A 21,263-nucleotide genomic window follows, 5' to 3' on the forward strand; every position below is an offset into this window, starting at 1 on the left:
AAAACCTGTAGAACAAATCTATTGCTACATCCATACAATGGAATCCCATTAACAGTACTGTTAATACTGTTAAAAATGCAGCTGTTAACAAGGATGAAGTAGAAGCAAATCTCTATACGTAGACATGGCAAGATGGGTATGATTACACTGTTGATTGCAAAAGGTGAAAATATGTAGTGTCATCTCATTTATGTTTAAATCAAAAATGTACATACGTAAATTTGAAAATACATCAAAAACGTCCTGAAAGGACTTATCTCCAAGAAAGAGAATGAGATGGTATTAGAAGAAATAAGACTTTTTATTCTGTACATTTATGTATTCTTTTTTTAATCACAAGCATGTATCACTCTTGTCACTAATATATGCATTTATAAATCACAAAATTATCTAAAATACGTATTTCCCATTATTTTAAAACTAAATTCTGTAAAGGTGGTTTTGTCACTAAACCTATGGATTTGTTAGGTTCTGAGTGTCTTATTTGCACCTAAATTCCAAGCACCAAGTACAGATTCTGATTCACAGCAAGTGTTTGACAATTACCTACTGAATTATTTAATTAAAATGGAAATGTGGACACTCAATTAGACCTTTCTCTAAGAAAGCAGTAACTGTCTATTCTTTCACTTCTAGACAAAGCCTAATCCTTAAATCCGACCATAAGTTTTAGTATTTGTATGTCTCAAAGGAACCACCAAAAAAAAAAAAAAAAAACTGTTTAATGTAAAGTAATTGATCCCCAAAATGGAAATTGATATTTACTAGAACCAACTTGAATACTAAGTAGCTAAAGCCAAAGGATGAAATGATGAAGTAAAAGAGCTCAACAGAAGATTTCACAGGGCAGCTCGAGAAGACAAAGTAAAGTATTATAATGACATGTGCAAAGACCTGGAGACAGAAAATCAAAAAAGAACACACTCAGCATTTCTCAAGCTTAAAGAACTGAAGAAAAAATTCAAGCCTCAAGTTGCAATACTGAAGGACCCTACTGGGAAAATATTAAATGACACAGGAAACATCAAAAGAAGATGGAATGAATACACAGAGTCACTATTACCAAAAAGAAATGGTTGATGTTCAACCATTTCAGGAGGTAGCAGATGAGCAGGAACCCACGGTACTGAAGGAAGAAGTTCAAGCTGCACTGAAGGCATCGGTGAAAACAAGGCTCCTGGAACTGATAGAATATGTATTGAGATGTTTCAACAAACAGATGCAGCACTGGAAGTGCTCAATTATGCCAAGAAATTTGACAGACAGCCATTTGGTTAACCTACTGGAAGAGATCCATATTTATGCCTATTCCCAAGAAAGGCGATCCAATTAAATGCGGAAATTATCGAACAATATCATTAATATCACATGTGAGTAAAATTTTGCTGAAGATCATTCAAATGCAGCTGCAGCAGTTTATGGACGGGGAACTGTCAGAAATTCAGGCTGGTTTCAGAAGAGGATGTGGAACCGGGATATCATTGCTGATGTCAGACAGATCCTTGCTGAAAGCAAATAATAGCAGAAAGATGTTTACCTGTGTTTTACCGACTAGGCAAAGGCATTCGATTGTGTGGATCATAACAAATTATGGATAACATTGTAAAGAATGGGAATTCCAAAACATTTAATGTGCTCACAAGGAACCTGTACATAGACCAAGAGGCAGTCGTTCAAACAAAATGGGGATACTGTCAGTAAAGGTGTGCTCCAGGGCTTTATCCTTTTACCATACTTATTTAAACGATATGCTCAGCAAATAATCCGAGAAGCTAAACTATATGAAGAAGAACAGGGCATCAGGACTGGAGGAACACTCACTAACAACCTGCGTTATACAGATGACACAACCTTGCTTGCTGAAAGTGAAGAGGACTTAAATCACTTACTGACGAAGATTAAAGACCACAGTCTTCAGTACACCTCAACATACAGACAACAAAAATTCTTATACCTGAACCAATAAGCAACATCATGATAAATGGGGAAAAGATTGAAGTTGTCAAGTATTTCATTTTACTTGAATCCACAATCAACACCCATGGAAGCAGCAGTCAGGAAATCAAAAGATGAACTGCATTGGGCAAATCTACTGCAGAAGACCTCTTTAAAGTGCTGAAAAGCAAAGATGTCACCTTGAAGACTAAGGCTGGCCTGACCCAAGTCATGGTATTTTCAATCACCTCATATGCATGTGAAAACTGGGTGATGAATAAGGAAGATCGAAGAAGAACTGACACTTCTGAATTATGGTGTTGGAGAAGAACACAGACTATACCATGAACTGCCAAAAGAATGAACAAATCTGTCTTGGAAGAAGTACGACCAGAATGCTCCTTAGAAGCAAGGATGATGAGACTATGTCTCACATACTTTGGACATGTTGTCAAGAGGGATCAGTCCCTGGAGAAGGACATCAACAAGATGGACACAGTACCTATGATGGTCTTAAGCAGAACAATGATTCTGAGGATGGCACAGGACCAGGCAGTGTTTCGTTCTGTTGTACAGAGGGTCGCTATGAGTCAGACCGACACGATGGCACCTAACAACAACAGAACCAACAGAGTGAAGCCCAAGTAGTACACAAGCGCTAAAAAAAGAAAAGCCCAAGACCATTTCCGTTGAATCTATTCCAACCACAGTGACCCTACAGGACAGAGCAGAATTGCCCCATAGGGTTTCCAAGAAGCGGCTGGCTCGTAGATTCAGACTGCAGACCTTTTGGTTAGAAGCTGAACGCCTACTCACATCGCCACCAGGAATTCAGACTGCAGACCTTTTGGTTAGAAGGCGAACACCTAACCACAGCGCCACCAGGGCTTCTATACAAGCACTAGGGAGCACATAATTACTACAGGCACAGTTTTCATCTATGAGTTGCTTTTCAATAAACTCAGCTTTAAACTGAATATACTTACGTTCTCTGTATTCTATTTCTGCTTCTTTACGCAGTTTTTTCTCTCTGGCAAGAGCTTCAGGGCTTCCCCAAACTTCCAAAGATCTGTGTATACACACATGACCACCAACAAAGAACAATTTTAATGACTTTATTATAACCATATTTAAATCTAAATGAAGTATTTGATAGATTAAGCTACTCTTAACAACCAGCTGTAAAATCCAGGAACTCTGAGAATCTTATAACAAAGCATAATGACCTTTAGGAAAAATGTAAAGCTCTTAAGCAACTTGTCTGAATTAAATCTAAACATAAAAGTAAGTTCAAAAGCAATTTTCTCATAAGTTATGACATATCCCCGGTTAACTAGTACATACCAATAAGTTTCAAATAAACAAATTTGCAAATACAAAAACATTCTCTGGTTTTAAAATGTGTCATATAAAAACTTCTGAATCTGTCTAAATGTGTTTTTATTAATCCTAAATTGACTGGTACTTTCATTTTAAAAGAAATGTTCTTACTTTGCCTCCACATCTGATCTCAAGTATACAGTAAAGGACTCAGTATCTTCATGAGGACTTCGTCGTCTGATTTTTCGAAGTTGTTCTAGATCACTGGAGAAAGAAATACGTTGAATTTATTCAGGGAGTCCAAAGCTCATATAGCTTATGAACTTAAAAGGATTGCTGAGGGCAGGTAAAAAAAATAAGTACACTGATTCTCATCTTCAAAGAATACAGATCTGAATAGTTTTTAAAGATAAGTTTAAAGATGGCATTTTATACATAGAAATTGGTCCACAGACTATGGGGAAAAAAACATTTCTTGATACTCAATATGGATACTACAATGTAACATGCAGAGATTCAATTCTCTCTTCAGTGCTTGAATTTTATCTGCTTATGAGCACAGTGCTGCAATCTCCGATGTACAAACAAAAGGTGAAAATTTGAAAGAACATGGATTAATTAGAGTATCACCCCTCTATTTAAGAACTTAATTTAAAAATTTAATCCTATTTGTTTACATCCAGATTAATTCTAAGTGGTAATACACATTCGTTAAGTATCAAGTCATAAAGGGTAAGTCAATTCCATGCTACTTATATTCCTTTCTATTAAATTGTAAAAGGTTTCTATCTTCATCAAGTTACTGCTCAACAGTCATTCTGTATTTGACCACTGGTCTTCCTCAAGAAACTCTGTCACAGCAAAGAAAAAGACCAGTTGCTGTTGGGGTTGCTAACTCAGGCAACCCCAAGTGTGTTAGAGTACAACTGTGCTCCATAGGGTTTTCAATGGCTAATTTTTCAGATGTTGATTGCCAGGCCTTTCTTCCAAAGCACCGCTGGGTATACTCAAACAGCCAACCTTTTGGTTCACAGTCAAGCATGTTAAGTGTTTGCACCACACAGGGACTCCATAGAAAGTTACTAAGTTCTAGCAATTAAATCTGAATTAAAAAAAAAAAAAAAAAAATCACCATGACAGGTTAGTAAAAATTTTGGACCAGGCATCAAAAGATATTAATTGTACTTCCCTCTATCACTGACCCACTAAATCGGCTGAGTCAAGTCACTCACGTCTTGTACTGTTTCCTGGCCTATAATATGGAAACAGCAAAACATGACTCAATTCACAGAATTTTTGTGAAAACTAAATGAAATACTATAGGTGAAATAGGTCAATGTTGTTACTGGTTGCTGTTTTAATAGTTATGAAAGTTATAAAACTGGTTACAGGAATCCTTATTTCTTGATAATATGCCATGAAGATGTGACAACTAGGGAAGAGGAGAAAAAAAGACTGGATCATCTGATCTCTCTAAGTAGCAAGAAATTTTCCACGTAAATATGGCTTTTCCAGGTAAGCCCTCAGAGGAGGGGGAAAAGTTTACATTTGTGACAAATACAACTTCAATAAATCTCCATGATAAAAAATTAATAACAAAAGATACCAGAAAGAAGTAAAAAGAATTTACAACAACCACCACAGCTGGAATGTGAACAAAAATATAACTTAACACTCAACCTTACTAGCCAAAAAAGCAACAAATTTTTTTTTTTAAAGTCAAGCATACAAATATGAAAATAAACTTACTGGAAATTCTGCTATATGCCCTTAACCTAACGATAAAACTCCTAAGAAGGTCCTTGTGTGATACAGAGGCTTTGGAGAATTTGCCTTTGTGAGTTTAAGAAGCAGAAACAGATGGGAATTGCTAGCGTGGAGGCAGAATTCAGTTTACTAACAATTTTAATATTTTTGACTGAATAAAAACATTTCTTCACTTTAGAAAGGAGCCAGTGGGAAAGTTTCTGCATACAAATGGCAGCAGATAACACGTACTAAGATGTAAGTGGTTATTTACCAGGAGCAGGAGGGAGGGAGGCACAGGGAGCCATTGTTGAAGAAGTACTGAGTTTCTGTTTATGGTGATGGGAAATTTAGAAACAATTTTGGGTGATGGTTGTACAATGGAGCCCTGGTGGCGAAGTGGTTAAGAGTTCGGCTGCTAACCAAAAGGCTGGCAGTTTGAATCCATCAGCCGCTCCTTGGAAACCCTATGGGGCAGTTCTATTCTGTCCTATAGGGTCGTTATGAGTTGGAATTGACTCTACGGCAACAAGTTTTTGGTTGTACAATATGATTAATGTAATTCATATCACTAAATTGTACACATGAAAAACGATGAATTGGCAAAAGTGTTATACTTATTTTTACAGCAATTAAAAAAAGGGTTATCAAATAGGGCAAACTACTTTTTTTTTTTTTTAATTACTCACTGTACCTGGATTTAAGGCAGAATTCATTTATTGCTCTAACTCCAGTGATGAAATTATTCTGAGTATACTTTGGTCCATATTCCCTCTTCTTAAGGACTGCTTTGACTAAAACCAAAAACACAGGAAAACACATCAAGTATGCACATTAAAGTCCTGTTTCAGGATGAACATATCCTGACACTTAAGTGGGTTCACCAATGAACTCCAAAGAAAATTGATCTTTTTGCTAATGTGGTAAACGGTATCAGGAGAAAACAATCCTCCAGCGCAGAATAAGATGGCATTACCTCTGCAACCATCTAGCTTTTATTTCCATAGTTCGTCAGTAACCGATGCCAAAATGCTAATCTTTTGTCTCTAATGGACACCTTTTATAGGTATTATTGGTCTGTCTAAATTGAATTAATACAATTTAAATTGCTCAGTGTCTAAGTGAAAATCAATTGATGTTTCAATAAAAAATTCCTGGCTGGTTCAGTGGTTTACAAACCGTGGGGTGACATCAGCATTTTATAAAAAATGAAAATAGAAAGTAATCAAAGAGTACTGCACTAAGAAGTACTTTTAGTGAAAACTTTTGTTTCAGTTAAATATAGTAATTTACGTGTAGGCCAGATCATTAAGTGAAATATATTTATGTGGGTTCCACTCAAAAAACCACTGTACTATTTCACAGTGGTTTTGGGTTTTTTTTTTTTTTTACAAAGATTAGTTTTTAAAAATTTGTTTAAAGTTGCTAGAAATCCCTGTTGGCCTATCCTGGCACAAATTATTGATGCTGATGATAACTGCTCCCCCAACATCAACTAGTCTTAACTGTAACTGTCTACTATGTGTTATCTTCAAAGTCACCCTAGAAAAGAGGTCCCACTTTTAGCACCATCTTATGAGGAAAAAACTAAGGCTCAGAGAGGTAAAGTAAATTGCCCAAGGTCACACAGCTAGTTAAGTACTGGAGCCACAAACTGAACCCAGGTTTGTCTGACCCCAAACATGGTACTCCTCATCACATAGATTTACTGCCTCCATGAAATGCACTGCTTTGGAGATGGGAGCCATAGCTCTTGATATAAAGCAGGGCTGCAAACAGAGATTCCTTCAGCATTCAATGATATCTGAAAAAGAAAGGTAAGAATGTCCAAACCACCTAGATTTGAACAAGCTACAGCTGAAAGGTGTTGAACTTCATTTTTTATTCACATTATTTTTCTAAAAATGATAAAGCAATTGATGGATTTTATTTGCCATTACTTCTTTCTTTGGGCTTTTGAAAAAAGAATTACCACAAAATTTGTGACCAAAATGCAAAATAAACTTAACAAAAAATTAGTTCATGAGAGCCATACCCTTAGATAATATAACCAGAAACACTTTCATATAAACTAATTTTGTATATTTTATTCAAGACATCATTTTAATAAAATATACTTACCCCTTACTTGAAGAGGTTCTTGCTTAATAAGTGGAGCTTTGAGTTCTGCACCTATATTTTCTGCTGTAAAATTATAAAAAATGCTTATATTATAAACATTTTAAACACCTATTTTCAGACAAACCTATTAATTGAATTTTTAATGGCTATGTTAACCTAGCAATGCATAAAAAAGATATATATCACAGACCAAGCTGGATTTTTCCCAGAAATGCAAGGGTAGTTAAACATTAGAAGATCTATCAATTCCCCTCATTAACAGATTAAAGGAGAAAAAAACACTGGGTCATTTTTCAAGAGCTGCAGAAAACGCACTCAATAAAATTTACCATCCGTGCAAGATTCAAACACTTCTAGAAAATTAGGGAGAAGAAGGGAATTTCCTTAAAAAAAAAAAAAGGGTAGAACAAATCTAAAACAAATACGGTGTTTAATGGTGAAAACTTCAGATTATCTTAAAAATAAAATAAGAAAAGGATTCGCACCGTTGGTTCTTCTACTCAAAACTGTTCGAGAGATACTGTTCAGTGAAGAAAGGGTGACTATTAAATGGTGCTGGAAAAACTGTATAACCTCTCCCTCCTTCCATAAATGAATGAATGAATGAATAAATAAATAAAAGAGGGCAGTGACAGTTCAGTGACAGAATTCTCGCCTTCCGTGCAGGAGACCCAGGGTCAATTCCCAGCCAATGCACCTCACGTGCAGCCACCACCTATCTGTCAGTGGAAGCCTGCGTGTTGCTATGATGCTACAGAGAAAGGCCTGGTGATCTACTTCCAAAAAGCAGTTAATGTAAACCCAATGGATCAGAACAGTCCAAAAGATCCTATTATGCATGCCGTGGTCACAGCGAGTCAGGGAAAGGCTCAGACAGCTAACAGCAAATAAAAGGAAACTGGAATCCACTTTACACCATAAATGAAACCAATTCCAGATAGATTAACAGCTTAAATGTTAAAGGCATTTACTTTCCTTACAGAAGACAAAACAGAATATTTTTATGGTAGGAACGGATTTGTCAAACAAGATACAAACAATACAAGTGGGGGGAGGATAAATTCTGCTAAATTAAAATGCAAAGGATCCCATTTAAAAAATAAAATGAAAAGCCTCAAACTGGGAGATGATATTTCTAACACAAAGGATCAACAGATTAGTACCAAGGATATTTAAAGAATTCCTCCAGGTCAATAAGACAAAGAAAACCCATTAAAGAAAAATGGGCTGAAGACAAGAACAAACTTGCACAGAAATGAAATACAAATCACCAATAAACATGAAAGGGTGATTGCCTCTTTATTAATAGAATTTAAATGGGTCAGCAAAAAAGAGGAAGACCATCAATGAGATGGAATGACACTGAAGGTGCAACAATGGGCTCAAGCATAATGATTGTGAGGATGGTACAGGACTGGGCAGTGTTTCATTCTTTTGTACACAGGGGCGCTATGAGCTGGAACAGATTCGAAGGCATCAGGATTGGAGAAAGATTCATTAACAACCTGTGATATGCAGATGACACAACCTTGCTTGCTGAAAGTAAAGAGGACTTGAAGATCAAGGCCACAGCCTTCAGTATGGATTGTATCTCAACAAAAAGAAAACAAAAGTCCTCACAGCTGGATCAATAAGCAATATGATAAACAGAGATAAGACTGAAGTTGTTAAGGATTTCATTTTACTTGGATTCACAATCAACACCCATGGAAGCAAGAGTCAAGAAATCAAATGACACACTGCATTTAGTAAGTCTGCTGTAAAATATCTCTTTCAAGTGTTAAAAAGCAAAGATGTCACCTTGAGGACTAGGATGAACCTAACCCAAACCACAGTATTTTCAATCTCACATGCATGCGAAAGCTGGACAATGAATAAGGAAGACTGAAGAACTGATGCCTTTGAACTATGGTGCTGGCGAAGAATACTGAATATACCGTAGACTACCAGAAGAATGAACAAATCTGTCTTGGAAGAAGTACAGCCAAAATGGTCCTTAGAAGCAACGATGGCGAGACTTCATCTTACATACTTTGTACATGTTATCAGGAAGGATCAATTCCCACAGAAGGACGTCATGCTTGGTAAACTAGAGGGTAAGTGACAAAAAAGGAAGATTCTCAAAACATGATGGACTGACAGTGGCTGCAACAACAAGTTCAAACATAGCAATGACTGTGAGGATGGCACAGGACCAGGCAGTGTTTTGTTCTGTTGTACATCACGGGGTTGCTATGATGAACCAACCTAACAACACCTAACAACATTTTCTGCCTCCCTGTACTGGGGTAGAAGTTCCAGGGTAGTGCAAGTGGTTTGTGCTCGACTACTAACCTAAAGGTTGGGAGCTGGAACCCACCCAGTGGTGCTGTAGAAGGAAGGCCCGGCAATCTGCTTCTGTAAAGATTACAGCCAAGAAAACCCTATGGAGCTCAGTTCTAGTCTGTAACACATGGGGTCACCATTGTCAGAATTAACAGCAATGGGTTTGTTTTTTTGCTTTGTTTTGTATGGGGGTGGGTGGCTGGGTAAATTCAAACAGTATGACTCCAATAGCTGGCTATACACACGGTGCTTTTAGATTTCATTACCCCAAACAAGCCAAACTCCTGGCTGCTACTAACTGCTTCCAGATCCAAAGCCCAGCAGCCTCTGTTCCATTTCTTGGGCATACCGTGTTTATCCTTTTTTGAGTCCAGCTATGTCTTCAATTTTCTCTTTTTATATTTTATCACTCCAACAAGTGAGAAAAAAATGGGTGCCTTAAGGCATATATTCACAATACCACCTTGATCAGAAGTTCTGCCTATCCAAGTTCTGCCTCTTAGAAGACTTACGGTCTTTTAAGGCTTTTATGGAGGAATTAAATGCCATCAGACTAGGCACTGACAAATGTAAAACTCTGAAATAAAAGGAAAAAATTTCACAAGCAATTTCTAGCATATTTCTTGACTTTTTTTTTAAGTGAATCACTGGGAAAATGATTAAATATGTTAGATTATGCTTTTTTGTTTTGTTTTTAGTTTATTTTTTGGTGTTGTTGAGATATACTTAACAGAACATACACCAATTTGACAATTTCTACATGTACAATTTACTGACGCTGATTACATTCTTCAAGTTCTGCAACCATCCTTATCCTCCTTTCCCAAACTGTTCCTCGCCGTTATCATAAACTCACTGCACCCTAAGTTTCCTATCGAATCTTTCGGTTTGCTATTGTAAATCTGATCCCATATAGATAGTTCTTAAAAAGTACAATGCTTAAGGCAGACATTTTTTACTAGTTAAGCTAAACTGTTGTTTGGTTTAAAGAAGGCTTCAGGGGATAGTCCTGGTTAAGGTTTCAAGGTTTTTTCAGAGTAATCGTTTGGGGAGTTCACCCAGCCTCCATGGCTCCAGAAAGACCGAATTCATGAAAATTTGAAATTCTGTTCTACATTTTCCCTTTTTGATCACAATTCTTCAACAGAATCTTTGATTTGATCGAATCATTCAGTAATAATACCCAGACACCATCCAGTTCTTCTGGTCTCACGGCAAAGGGGGCAGTTGTTCGTGGAGGCTGTTAGCCACACACTCTATTTCCTCCTCCTATTCCTGACTCTTTCTTTCTTTGTTGCTCCAGGTGAATAGAGACCAATTGTTGTACCTTGAGTGGCTGCTTGCAAGCTTTTAAGACCTCAGGCACTACACAATGAACTAGGAGGTAAAACAGAAGCACTAAACATGTTATAGGAAACCCTTGTGGCGTAGTGGTTAAGTGCTACGGCTGCTAACCAAAAGGTCGGCAGTTTGAACCTACCAGGCACTCCTTGGAAACCCCTTAGGGCAGTTCTACCCTGCCCCATAGGGTCGCTGTAAGTTGGAATTCACTCAACAGCAAGGGGCTAAACGTGTTATTAGGGCAATTAACTGGGATGTCTCATGAAATCATGACTCTAAACCTCCAAACCAAGGAAGCAAATCCCGTGAGGTATTTGGCTGTAAAAATGTGGTACATTATGTTTTCATACCTAAAACATGTATAGAAAATATAAGAAGGCTTCCTTATAACTATTCACTAAATCCTTAGTAGATTATGATAGCATATTTATAAATTAAAGATAGTCTTAAAACGCTTCCATTTAATTATAACTACAGCTTCTAAAACTCAATATTGAAGAATTCAATGACTTTTATGGTATTAGTTTTGTCTAGCCACACCGCAAGCGACTCCTAAAGCATCTCTATGTATAGAATCTATGTATAAATTTCTTAAAATCTTACCTGGGAGAGCAGAGAGCAAGGCAGAAAGAGTGAAGGGAAAGGGGTGGAATAATAAGCTTTCAGCATTCACCTAGTAGCTGAACAACAGAAATCTACAGTCAAAAGTTTCAGAGTCAGCCCCCCTTTTCAAAATAATCAAAATCATTCAACCAAATCACATAAAATGAGTTGCTCTAAGACTGGTATTTCTGGATATTCTTCTCATTACAAACTGTCAAGATGTTACTAATTATACAGTGTTATGAATCACAAACAAGAAATGTTAGTAAATGGCTCAAACACATGTATGAATACTTACGTTGTACACCACCATGTTAATAAACTTACAGTGAGTCACTGGAAAAGATCCTTATAACTTTAATAAGAAACCAGGCATTTATTCATGAACACCTCCAGATATGTTTTATGTTCAAGTCCTAGATTTCTGCCACACATCTGCTATCATTAGAACATTAAAACTAATTTTACTAAAATTTAAAACATCTGAATGCTCCTTAAAAACTTAAGGATTCCTTAGCAAGTCTCTGCCCCTTAATGAGCTGTTCCTGACTTTATCATGTGATCTGAATTATTCAAAAGTCAGATAATCTCAAGCCCTTAAATATACAAATTGTCTTCCAATCAAGTAATTACTTGCTATCTATCTGACGGCTAGCAAGATCTAATTTGGCCTAAGCAAATCTTGGAAAATTCCCAAAATAAAACCATCAAAAAACAATGTATTTCTAATACAGGAAAAAAAACTAACATTGATTTCAGTCAGGGAATGGGGAGGCTCTAGTCATGGATTTCAATTTCAAATCATTCTATAAAGTAGAACCAATGTTAAATAATTTTGCCTGAGTCTATGTTCACTCAGAAGAGAACTGTAACATATTTTACCCTGAACTATACTATTCTATGAACTATTTCATCTGTCTATACTGTAGTGTAATAAATACGCTTTTTTTCTGGAACTCAAGGACTTGCTACACTTTCCATTACTTTGTCCTCTAATATCAAACTCTAAATCAATATTTACCCCAGCAGTTCTCCATCAGCACAAGGGGAAGAAGAAATAGGCTAAAACTCCACAGTAAGCCCAAAGGAGGATGGGGTTTGGGTGAACAAGATCAAAAAAATGCTCCCCTGTGAAGGATATCCAACTGAAAGAAGCACAGTCTTGAAATGTTTACTATTCTTCAAATGCTCTTCTGACACCCGACTTTCTTGCTTTTTTTTCCTCCCTCTCCAGGTCACTCCTCCTCAAGTCTCCTTTACAGGTTCCTCTTCTTCCACCTGTCCCTTACTCATGGGCACCTTGTACTAGACCTAATCTTTTACTCTACACACTCCCTGGACTATCAAAAACCCACCCATGGCTTCAGTTACCACTTGTGTATAGCTAATAATGCCTAAATCTGTATCTCCAGGTTAAAACCCTTTATACATTCATTTAAAAATATTTATGAAGCCCCTACTCTGTGCAAACCACTACTCCAGGCACTGAGGTTCCTGCTGTCATGGGGCCTGCCAACAAGTAGGGGATGGAGAAATAAATAAAATAAATATTGGAAATACCAGACAGTGCTATCCACAAAGACATTTAAATTAAGATATTAAAGACTGGATGGCTATTTTAGATTGAGTGGCTAAGGAATTCTTCTGTGCAGTGTTGGTATTTAAGCTAAAATATCAATGACCAGAACAGGTCAGTCATGTGAAGAAAATCATTCTGGAAAAAGAAAGCACCTAAAGCAAAAGCCCAATAATGAAAACACGCTTGGTATCTTCTAAGCACCAGAAAGAGATTGATTTGGCCGAAACACAGTACACAAGGAAAAGAGCAGAAAAATTAGAGGAGAATATGGAGGCCAGGTCAGCTAGGGAAGGCTCTGAAAACTGGGTAAGGAATTCTGATTTTATCCTAGCAGTCCAGACTTTATTCCATGGGTAATAGAAAGCCAATGGAGAGTTGTTTTGCCTAGTGGAGTTTTAATCCAAGAAGTGTCACGATTTATTTTTAAAAAGACCACACTGCTATGTCAAAACTGATTATAAAGGGGCACAAGCGATAGTAGGGAGTCCAGGGAGAAGGCAATAATCCAAACAAGAAGTAATGATGTCTCAGAAGAGGACTGCAGCATCTCCAACCACCTACTGGCCATCTTATCATCTATTAAGATGAAGCAGATATCCAAAACTGAATCATAATTTTCTCATCAAAATATACTCTAGCAGACTGGAGAAACCCTGAGAGTATGGCCCCCGGACACCCTTTCAGCTCAGCAATGAGGTCATTCCTGAGGTTCACCCTTCAGCCAAAGACTGAACAAGCCCATGGAACAAAACAAGACTAGAGGGGCACACCTGCCCTCGGGCAGGGACTGGAAGGCAGGCGGGAACAGGAAGGCTGGTAATAGGGAACCCAGGATTGAGAAGGGAGAGTGTTGACATGTTGTGGGGTTATTAACCGATGTCACAGAACAATGTGTGTACTAACTGTTTGATGAGAGACTAGTTTGTTCTGTAAACCTTCATCTGAAATACAATAAATACATATACTCTAGCTACATGAGACTAAATGGAAAATTCCTGTCCCGAGGCTAGATGGGAAGGCAGAAAGGAATAGCAGCTGGTTGCATGGACATGAGAAATCCAGGGTGGAAGGTAAGAGGAATGTGTGGTCACATTTTGGGGATGTCAACTACGGTCACATAACAATGTGTACATAAATTTTTGTATGAGAAGCTAACTTGAGCTGTAAACCTTGACCTAAAGCACAATACATATATATACTCTAGCCTTGGTACTCCTAATTTCAGAAATCAATCCAATACTAACCGCCCAATCAACCAATTATATCAATGCAATACTCAATAGCGCAATCCAGTAACCAAGCATTGTCTTTCACTTGACCCTCTCCTTCATTCTGCAAATTCAGTCACGAAGTCCTAATTATTCAGCTCCTAAATCTCTTGAGTTCATCTAGTCCTTTAAAAACTCATTACCGTTAGCCTAGTCTAGACAGTCATTCATTACTGCTTTCAGTCTCCTTCTTTGCAATCTATTTTCCATTCTGTAACTAGTTATATTTCTAAAATCTTAACGTGATCAAGTATTTTCCCTGCTTAAAATACTCAAAGAGATTCCCACTGCCTACAAAACAAAATCCAAATGCCTGAACAAGACCCTGATTTGAGTAAGGATTACCTCTCATCTCTTACACGTTCAATACTACTAACTCCACTACCAGTTCCTCTACACACTATTCCAGCCACACTAAATTATTTGCAAATTTACCACCTTTCTCCACAATTCACTACACCAATACCAACTTTTCTTTCAGGTCCCTTTCCTTATGGAAACCATTCCTAACCACTCAAGACTTAGCTAAGTGTCCCTCCCATGTGCTCTTGCAGCACACTATATTTCCTCTATCACAGTGCCTATTATACTGTATTATAATTGCTTAATTTTCTAGCATTAATAATAAAGAGAATATGAACTCAGAGTCAACCTATTTACTGTAATATAAAAAGTGTTCAATACATACTTTTTAAATAAATTAAAAGGACTTCTTTTTCATACCATATGATAGGCTACATATCCTGAAGGAAACCTTTTTTAAATGCATTGCTAAACTAAGAAAAAAAGGAAGGAATATGAACAGGCTGAAAGCAATGTGATGGTTAATTAATGGTCAATGGAAATGTCACTAAAGAAAAAGTTGTACATACATTAAAAGGTATAATTCGTCAGTATTATGTAACAATTTTAAACTCGTATATATCTCATAACAGCCTCGAATATAAAAAGCAAGAATTTACAGTACTACCAGGAAAGACCAACAAATCTACCATTAGAGTGACATATTCTAACCTAAACCAAAAAAAAAACAAAACCCATTGCCGTCGAGTCGATTCTGACTCACAGCGACTCTATAGGACAAAGCAGAACTGCCCCATCGAGTTTCCTGGTGGATTTGAACTGCCAGTCTTTTGGTTAGCAGCCGTAGCACTTCACCACTGTGCAGCCAGGGTTTCCACTCTAACATATCTCTTGGTAATGATGGATTTAAGAAAAGATGATGTGGAAGAGCAAAGCTAAAGGCTTAACGGGTCTAATATATAAACACTGCTCCCAGCAATCAAAAATATACACTTTTTTCAAGTACAAATGGGCAATGGAGAAAAACTGACCAAACAGTAAACCAAAAAGTTAGCCTCAACAAATTTCAAGACCAAAATCAGACTACTATACAATTAAGTTAAAAATCAGTGACAAAAACACAACCAGAAATATTTTATCCACTTGGAAATTTAAAAACACTTTAAACAACTAGTCAAAGAAGAACTATAATGGAAATTATAAAATATTTAGAGCTAAAAAAAATTTTAAATATTACATGTCAAAACTTGTAGGATGTGTTACCACAGCTTAAATGCCTACTGTAGAAAAGAAAGAAGGCTAAAAATTAATGAGCAAAATATCTAACTTATAATTAGAAAAGGAATGACAGGATAAACACAAAGCAGAAAGTAGAATATAATTAAGGCAAGAGTAGAAATAAAACAGGAAACAAACATACAATATAAAGATTCAAAATACAAATAATTTACTTGGAAAAATAATAAAGCAGACAAAACTCTGACAAGGTTAATCAAGAATGTAAGACATAAACATCACTAGGAAGGAAAAAGAACATATGTTACTGAAACACATATGTTATTGAAAAAAGGACATAACTACATACATTATAAACTCTAGCTCTGTACTTCAGATCTTAACAGAATATTATGAGCTTTATGCCAATAAATTAAAAACTTAAAGTGGATAGATTTCTAGAAAAAAACTGTTGCTGTTTGATGCCATCATGTCAGTTCTGACTGATAGCCTATGCACAACAGAACAAAACACTGCCCGGTTCTGCGCCATCTTCACAATCGTTGTTATACTTCAGCCCACTGTTTCAGCTACCTTGTCAATCCATCTGGTTGAGGATCTTACTCTTTTTCACTGACTCTCTACCAAGTATGATATCCTTCTCCAGGGACTGATCCCTCCTGATAACATGTCCAAAGCATGTGAGACAGTCTCACCATCCTTGCTTCTAAAGATGTATTTCTTCCAAGACAGGTTTGTTTGTTCTTTTGACAGTCCACAGTATATTCAATATTCTTCACCAACACCATAATTCAAAGGCATCAATTCTTTAGTCTTCCTTAAACACTGCCCAGCTTTCACATACATATGAGGAAATTGAGAACACCATGGCTTGGGTCCAGTGCACCTTAGTCTTCAAGGTGACATCTTTGTTTTTTAACATTTTAAAGAGGTCTCTTGCAACAGATTTGCTCAACACAATGCATCATCTCATTTCTTGACTGCTGCTTCCATGGGTATTGATTGTGGATCCAATAAAATGAAGTCCTTGACAACTTCAATCTTTTCCGTTTATCGTGATGTTGCTTATTGGTCCAGTTCTGAAGATACCTGTTTACTTTATCTTGAGATATAATCCATATTGAAGGCTGTAGTCTTTGATCTTCAGCAGTAAATGCTTCAAGTCTTCTTTCCTTTCAGCAAGCAAGGTTGTGCCATCTGCATATCACAGGTTGTTAATGAGTCTTCCTCCAATTCTGATCCATGTTCTTCTTCATATAGTCCAACTTCTCAGATTATTTGCTCAGCAGATCCAGTTAAGTATGGTGAAAGGATGCACACCCTGATGCATGCCTTTCCTTACTTTAAACCATACAGTATCCCCTTGTTCTGTTTGAACGACTGCCTCTTGATCTATGCGCTAGTTCCTCATAAGCACAATTAAGTGTTCTGGAATTCCCATTTTTAGCAATGTTAACCACAATTTGTTATGAGCCACACAGCCTAATGCCTTTGCAAAATCAATAAAACACAGGTAAACATCAGACATAGCAATGAGATTCCTCTGCCACATCCTCTTCTGAATCTGGCTTGAATTTCTGGCAGTTCCCTGTCAACGTACTGCTGCAACAGAATGATCTTCAGCAAAATTTTACTTGTGTGTGATATTAATGATATTGCTTGATAATTTCCACATCCTGTTAAATCACCATTCTTTGGAATAGGCATGAATATGGATCTCTTCCAGTTGGTTGGACAGGTAGCTGTCTTCCAATTTCTTGACATAAATGCATATGCACTTCCAGCACTGCATCCATTTGTTGAAACATCTCAACTGGTATTTCATCAGTTCCTGCAGCCTTGTTTTTGCCAATGTCTTCAGTGCAGCCTGGACTTCGTCCTTCAGTACCATCGGTTTCTGATCATATGCTACCTCCTGAAACGGCTGAACACTGACCAATTCTTTTCGGTACAGTGACTCTGTGTATTCCTTCCATCTTCTTTTGATGCTTCCTGCGTCATTCAGTATTCTGCCCATAGAACTCTTCACTATTGCAACTCGAGATTTGAATTTTTTCTTTAGTTCTTTCAGCTTGAGGAAATACCAAGCATGTCCTTTCTTTTCGATTTTCTAACTCCAGGTCTTTGCACGTGTCGTTATAATAGCTTACTCTGTCTTCTCGAGCCACCCTTTGAATTCTTTTGTTCAGCTCTTTTACTTCATCACTTCTTCCATTTGCTTTAGCTACTCCAGTTCAAGGGCAAGTATCAAAGTCTTTTCTGACATCCATTTTGGACTTTACTTTCTTTCCGGTCTTTTTAAAGACCTCTTTCTTTATTTATGATGTCCCTTGATGTCATTCGACAACTTGTCTGGTCTTTGGTCATTAGCGTTAAATATGACAAATCTTTCTTGAGATGGTCTCTAAATTCAGGTGGGATATACTCAAGGTTGTACTTTGGTTCTTGTGGGCTTATTTGAATTTTCTTTAGCTTCAACTTGAACTTACATATGAGCAATTGATGGTCTGTTCCGCAGTCAGATCCTGGCCTTGTTCTGACTGATGATATTGAGCTTTTCTATAGTCTCTTTCCACAGATGTAGTCAATATGATTCCTGTATATCCCTTCCAGCAAGGATCACGTATACAGCTGCCATTTATATAACTTACCAAAATTTAGTCAAGAAATAGAAAAACTGAATAGCTCTGTAACATTCAAAGAAATTCAATCAGCAGTTTAAAACCATCTCACAAAGAAAACACCATTCCAGACAGTTTTACAGGTAAGAACTCTCACACATTCCAGGAACAATCATCCACAAACTATTCCAGTATAAAGGAAAAAGGTGATTAAAAAAAAAAAATGCATACATACCTGTTTCATCAAATGTTGGTACTTTTTCTGCTTTCATAGTTTGTGATCCCTGTCCTTCTTTCTGAATATTTGTGGAGTATAACTTTACTTGATTCAGTGTACAAATGTATGGGTGACTACAGGGAACCACGTTTGAAAAGCTTCCAAATGTCACTATATTCTGCCATTCTAAAAGACAAAAAAAATTATTTTAATTTCAAACAAGCTCACAGTAAGTATTTTTATACTCCATAAAAGAATGCCTACTATGTTCAGAAAGAGACTAATTTTACAAAGTAGAATTTTCATACTCTTAAATACCCGAAACGCACAATATGAAACCACTATTGCCACTTCGGATGTTCTACTGACCCCCTAGGTACACAGGCCCTGGTAGTGTAGTGGTTAAGTGTTACAGCTGTTAAGTAAAAGATAGGCAGTTCGACTCCACCAGGCGTTCCTTGGAAACCCTATGGGGCAGTTCTACTGTGTCCTATGGGGTCGCTATAAGTTTGAATCAACTCGACAGCAACAGGTTTTATGTACACAGGGACACCATTTTGTGAAGAAAAAATGAGGACAACATTCTTATTTCCCCTAATTGGTAACTTACATGAAAGCTTTTATAAATACCTAAAATCAAGTAAAGCATTCATGTTATCCAGCTATTCTGAGAGGTGCTTGGCACATAATATTTTTTATGCTGCAGGCTGGTTGCATACTTTAAAAAAAAAAAAAAAAAGCTAGAATAATGTACTTTTCAAAATAGAGGACTCCCGGTGAAGGAGGAGCAGAAGGGCTTCCTACTCAAAATTATCCCGTGTCCTCCTTCCACTAGTTGGAGATTTACTCCTTTCATTTCACAATCAATAAGTGAATTATATTAATCAGTCATTCACACTTAGTGTCACTGATTTTTTTTAATCAGATAATTAGATCAACATTTGGTAACATGACTCAGTATATGGAAATTTTAATTGATGGAAGAATAGAAGACAAATTACGAAGCACTTCAGCTGCTGCATCTGGGTAGACTGTGGGTTTTAGAGGGCTGAAAGACAGAAGGGAAATATATTCCACAATTGCATGGAGATGGTAAAGATAAATTCGCTACTCTAATATGACCGTCCTCTTTTATTTTTTACTATGGGTACTTAGGATTGTATTTGTTGAAAGAATTTAAAAATCCTTTCTACATATAATGAATATATTTTCTAAAGTTTTAGGGGAAATAACAAAATTGTATCATTAAAGACAGTCAAGTTTTCCCAAGAGTGGAGGGTTAAGCATTCAGGAGTCGGGACTTTACTAACCACTTAATGATGATCATCCAAAATTGTTAATTCATATATGTGCATGTGCAGATATATCCTTTTGAAATAAAGAAAAATAAACTCTTTTCTAATGACCCAGAGAATTCATCAGGAATATAAATGACTGATAATGCTGAAGATAAATTGAAGATCTTGAGGGACAAAAGCAGCTGAAGTTCCCAGCCAAGTCTTAGGCTTGGAACTTCTTTTCTTGAAAAACTTTCTGATGTTAACTTACTCTCTTATTTATTTGGCAAAAAACTGTGGAAAGCCCAGTTGGCTTCTTAGTCATTTGCCACTAAAAGCTGAGTAAAGTCAATATAACAATGAATAATCCTGCACATTAAAACATGTGGCCTACTAGCAAAATCAACTGATGATGAATGGACTAAATAAAGCAAACTCTTCTAAATGAGTTTCTCACCCTCCAGAAAAGCAGCTTCTTCACATCACCACTAGTGTTCCAACTTATCAGCCCTTTTCAAAATATTTTTGTAATTATTACCTTACAAAGACGATAAGCCACCAACGCTTTTTTTTTCACTCGCTGATGAAATACTTTCAAAGAGGTTGTGCTAAGGTATTTTAAAAAGAGATTACTCCAGGCTAAAAAGTCTTCCTCAGAAGCTGACAATGTTTCCACAACTTGATCCCAGATTTGTTTCAAGGTTCTTCACTTTTTAAAATTTATTATGAAAAATTTCAAACATATGCAAATGTAGAAAAATAGTATAATAAACTTCCATGGACTCATGATCAATCTCCAATAATTATCAACTCACTGCTCATCTCTACTTGCATCAACATCCATCTTAACTTGAAGCAAATCTCAGACATAAAATAATTTCACTGATAAATATTTCAGTATGTATTTCTAAGACACAAAAGTTAACTTAAGCAACTCTAAGTTAACATAACCACACCACCATTACTACACCTAAAAAAAACTTAAAAACAATTTTTAATATCGTGAAACATCTTTTTTTTACCAGTTTTTGTTTGAATAGATCAAAATAAGATTCACATTCTGTGACTGATTAAGAAATCTTTTAAGTCTATTTTAACCTATACCAAAAAAGCCAAACCCATTGCCACTGAGTTGATTCTTACTCATGGTGATTCTACAGAACAGGGTAAAACAGCCCTATGGGGATTCCAAAGCTGTAAATCTTTTTTTTCCCCCCAAGGCTGTGTAAATCTTTATGGAGGCCGACTGCCACATCTTTCTCCAGTGAAGAAGCTGCGTTTGAACCACTGAACTTTAGGTTAGCAGCTGAGCATTTTAATCACCGTGCCACCAGGGCTCCTCATTTTAATTTATCAACGAAAACCAAACCT

At 36.7% G+C, this 21,263-nt stretch overlaps 1 protein-coding gene across 5 annotated transcripts in view; it reads right to left on the reverse strand.

Moving 5' to 3' along the window:
- SLC30A9 (solute carrier family 30 member 9) overlaps positions 1-21,263 on the reverse strand; it is a 96,800-nt gene that overhangs the window by 62,659 nt on the left and 12,878 nt on the right. For 2 of the 5 annotated variants that reach the window (XM_003411319.4, XM_064285871.1), the window contains 5 exons: positions 18,634-18,801; positions 7,123-7,185; positions 5,696-5,795; positions 3,427-3,519; positions 2,922-3,004 (listed from right to left, as the gene is read on the reverse strand). In XM_003411319.4, the coding sequence (XP_003411367.1) occupies positions 2,922-3,004; positions 3,427-3,519; positions 5,696-5,795; positions 7,123-7,185; positions 18,634-18,801 (507 nt within the window). Of the gene's footprint in view, positions 1-2,921; positions 3,005-3,426; positions 3,520-5,695; positions 5,796-6,676; positions 6,806-7,122; positions 7,186-9,154; positions 9,212-18,633; positions 18,802-21,263 lie in introns of those variants that run through there. The other 3 variants (XM_064285872.1, XM_023549845.2, XM_064285873.1) reach the window with 3 other exon arrangements.

This window comes from Loxodonta africana, chromosome 5 (assembly GCF_030014295.1).
Source record: "Loxodonta africana isolate mLoxAfr1 chromosome 5, mLoxAfr1.hap2, whole genome shotgun sequence".
In the NCBI taxonomy this organism is placed as follows: Eukaryota; Metazoa; Chordata; class Mammalia; order Proboscidea; family Elephantidae; genus Loxodonta; species Loxodonta africana.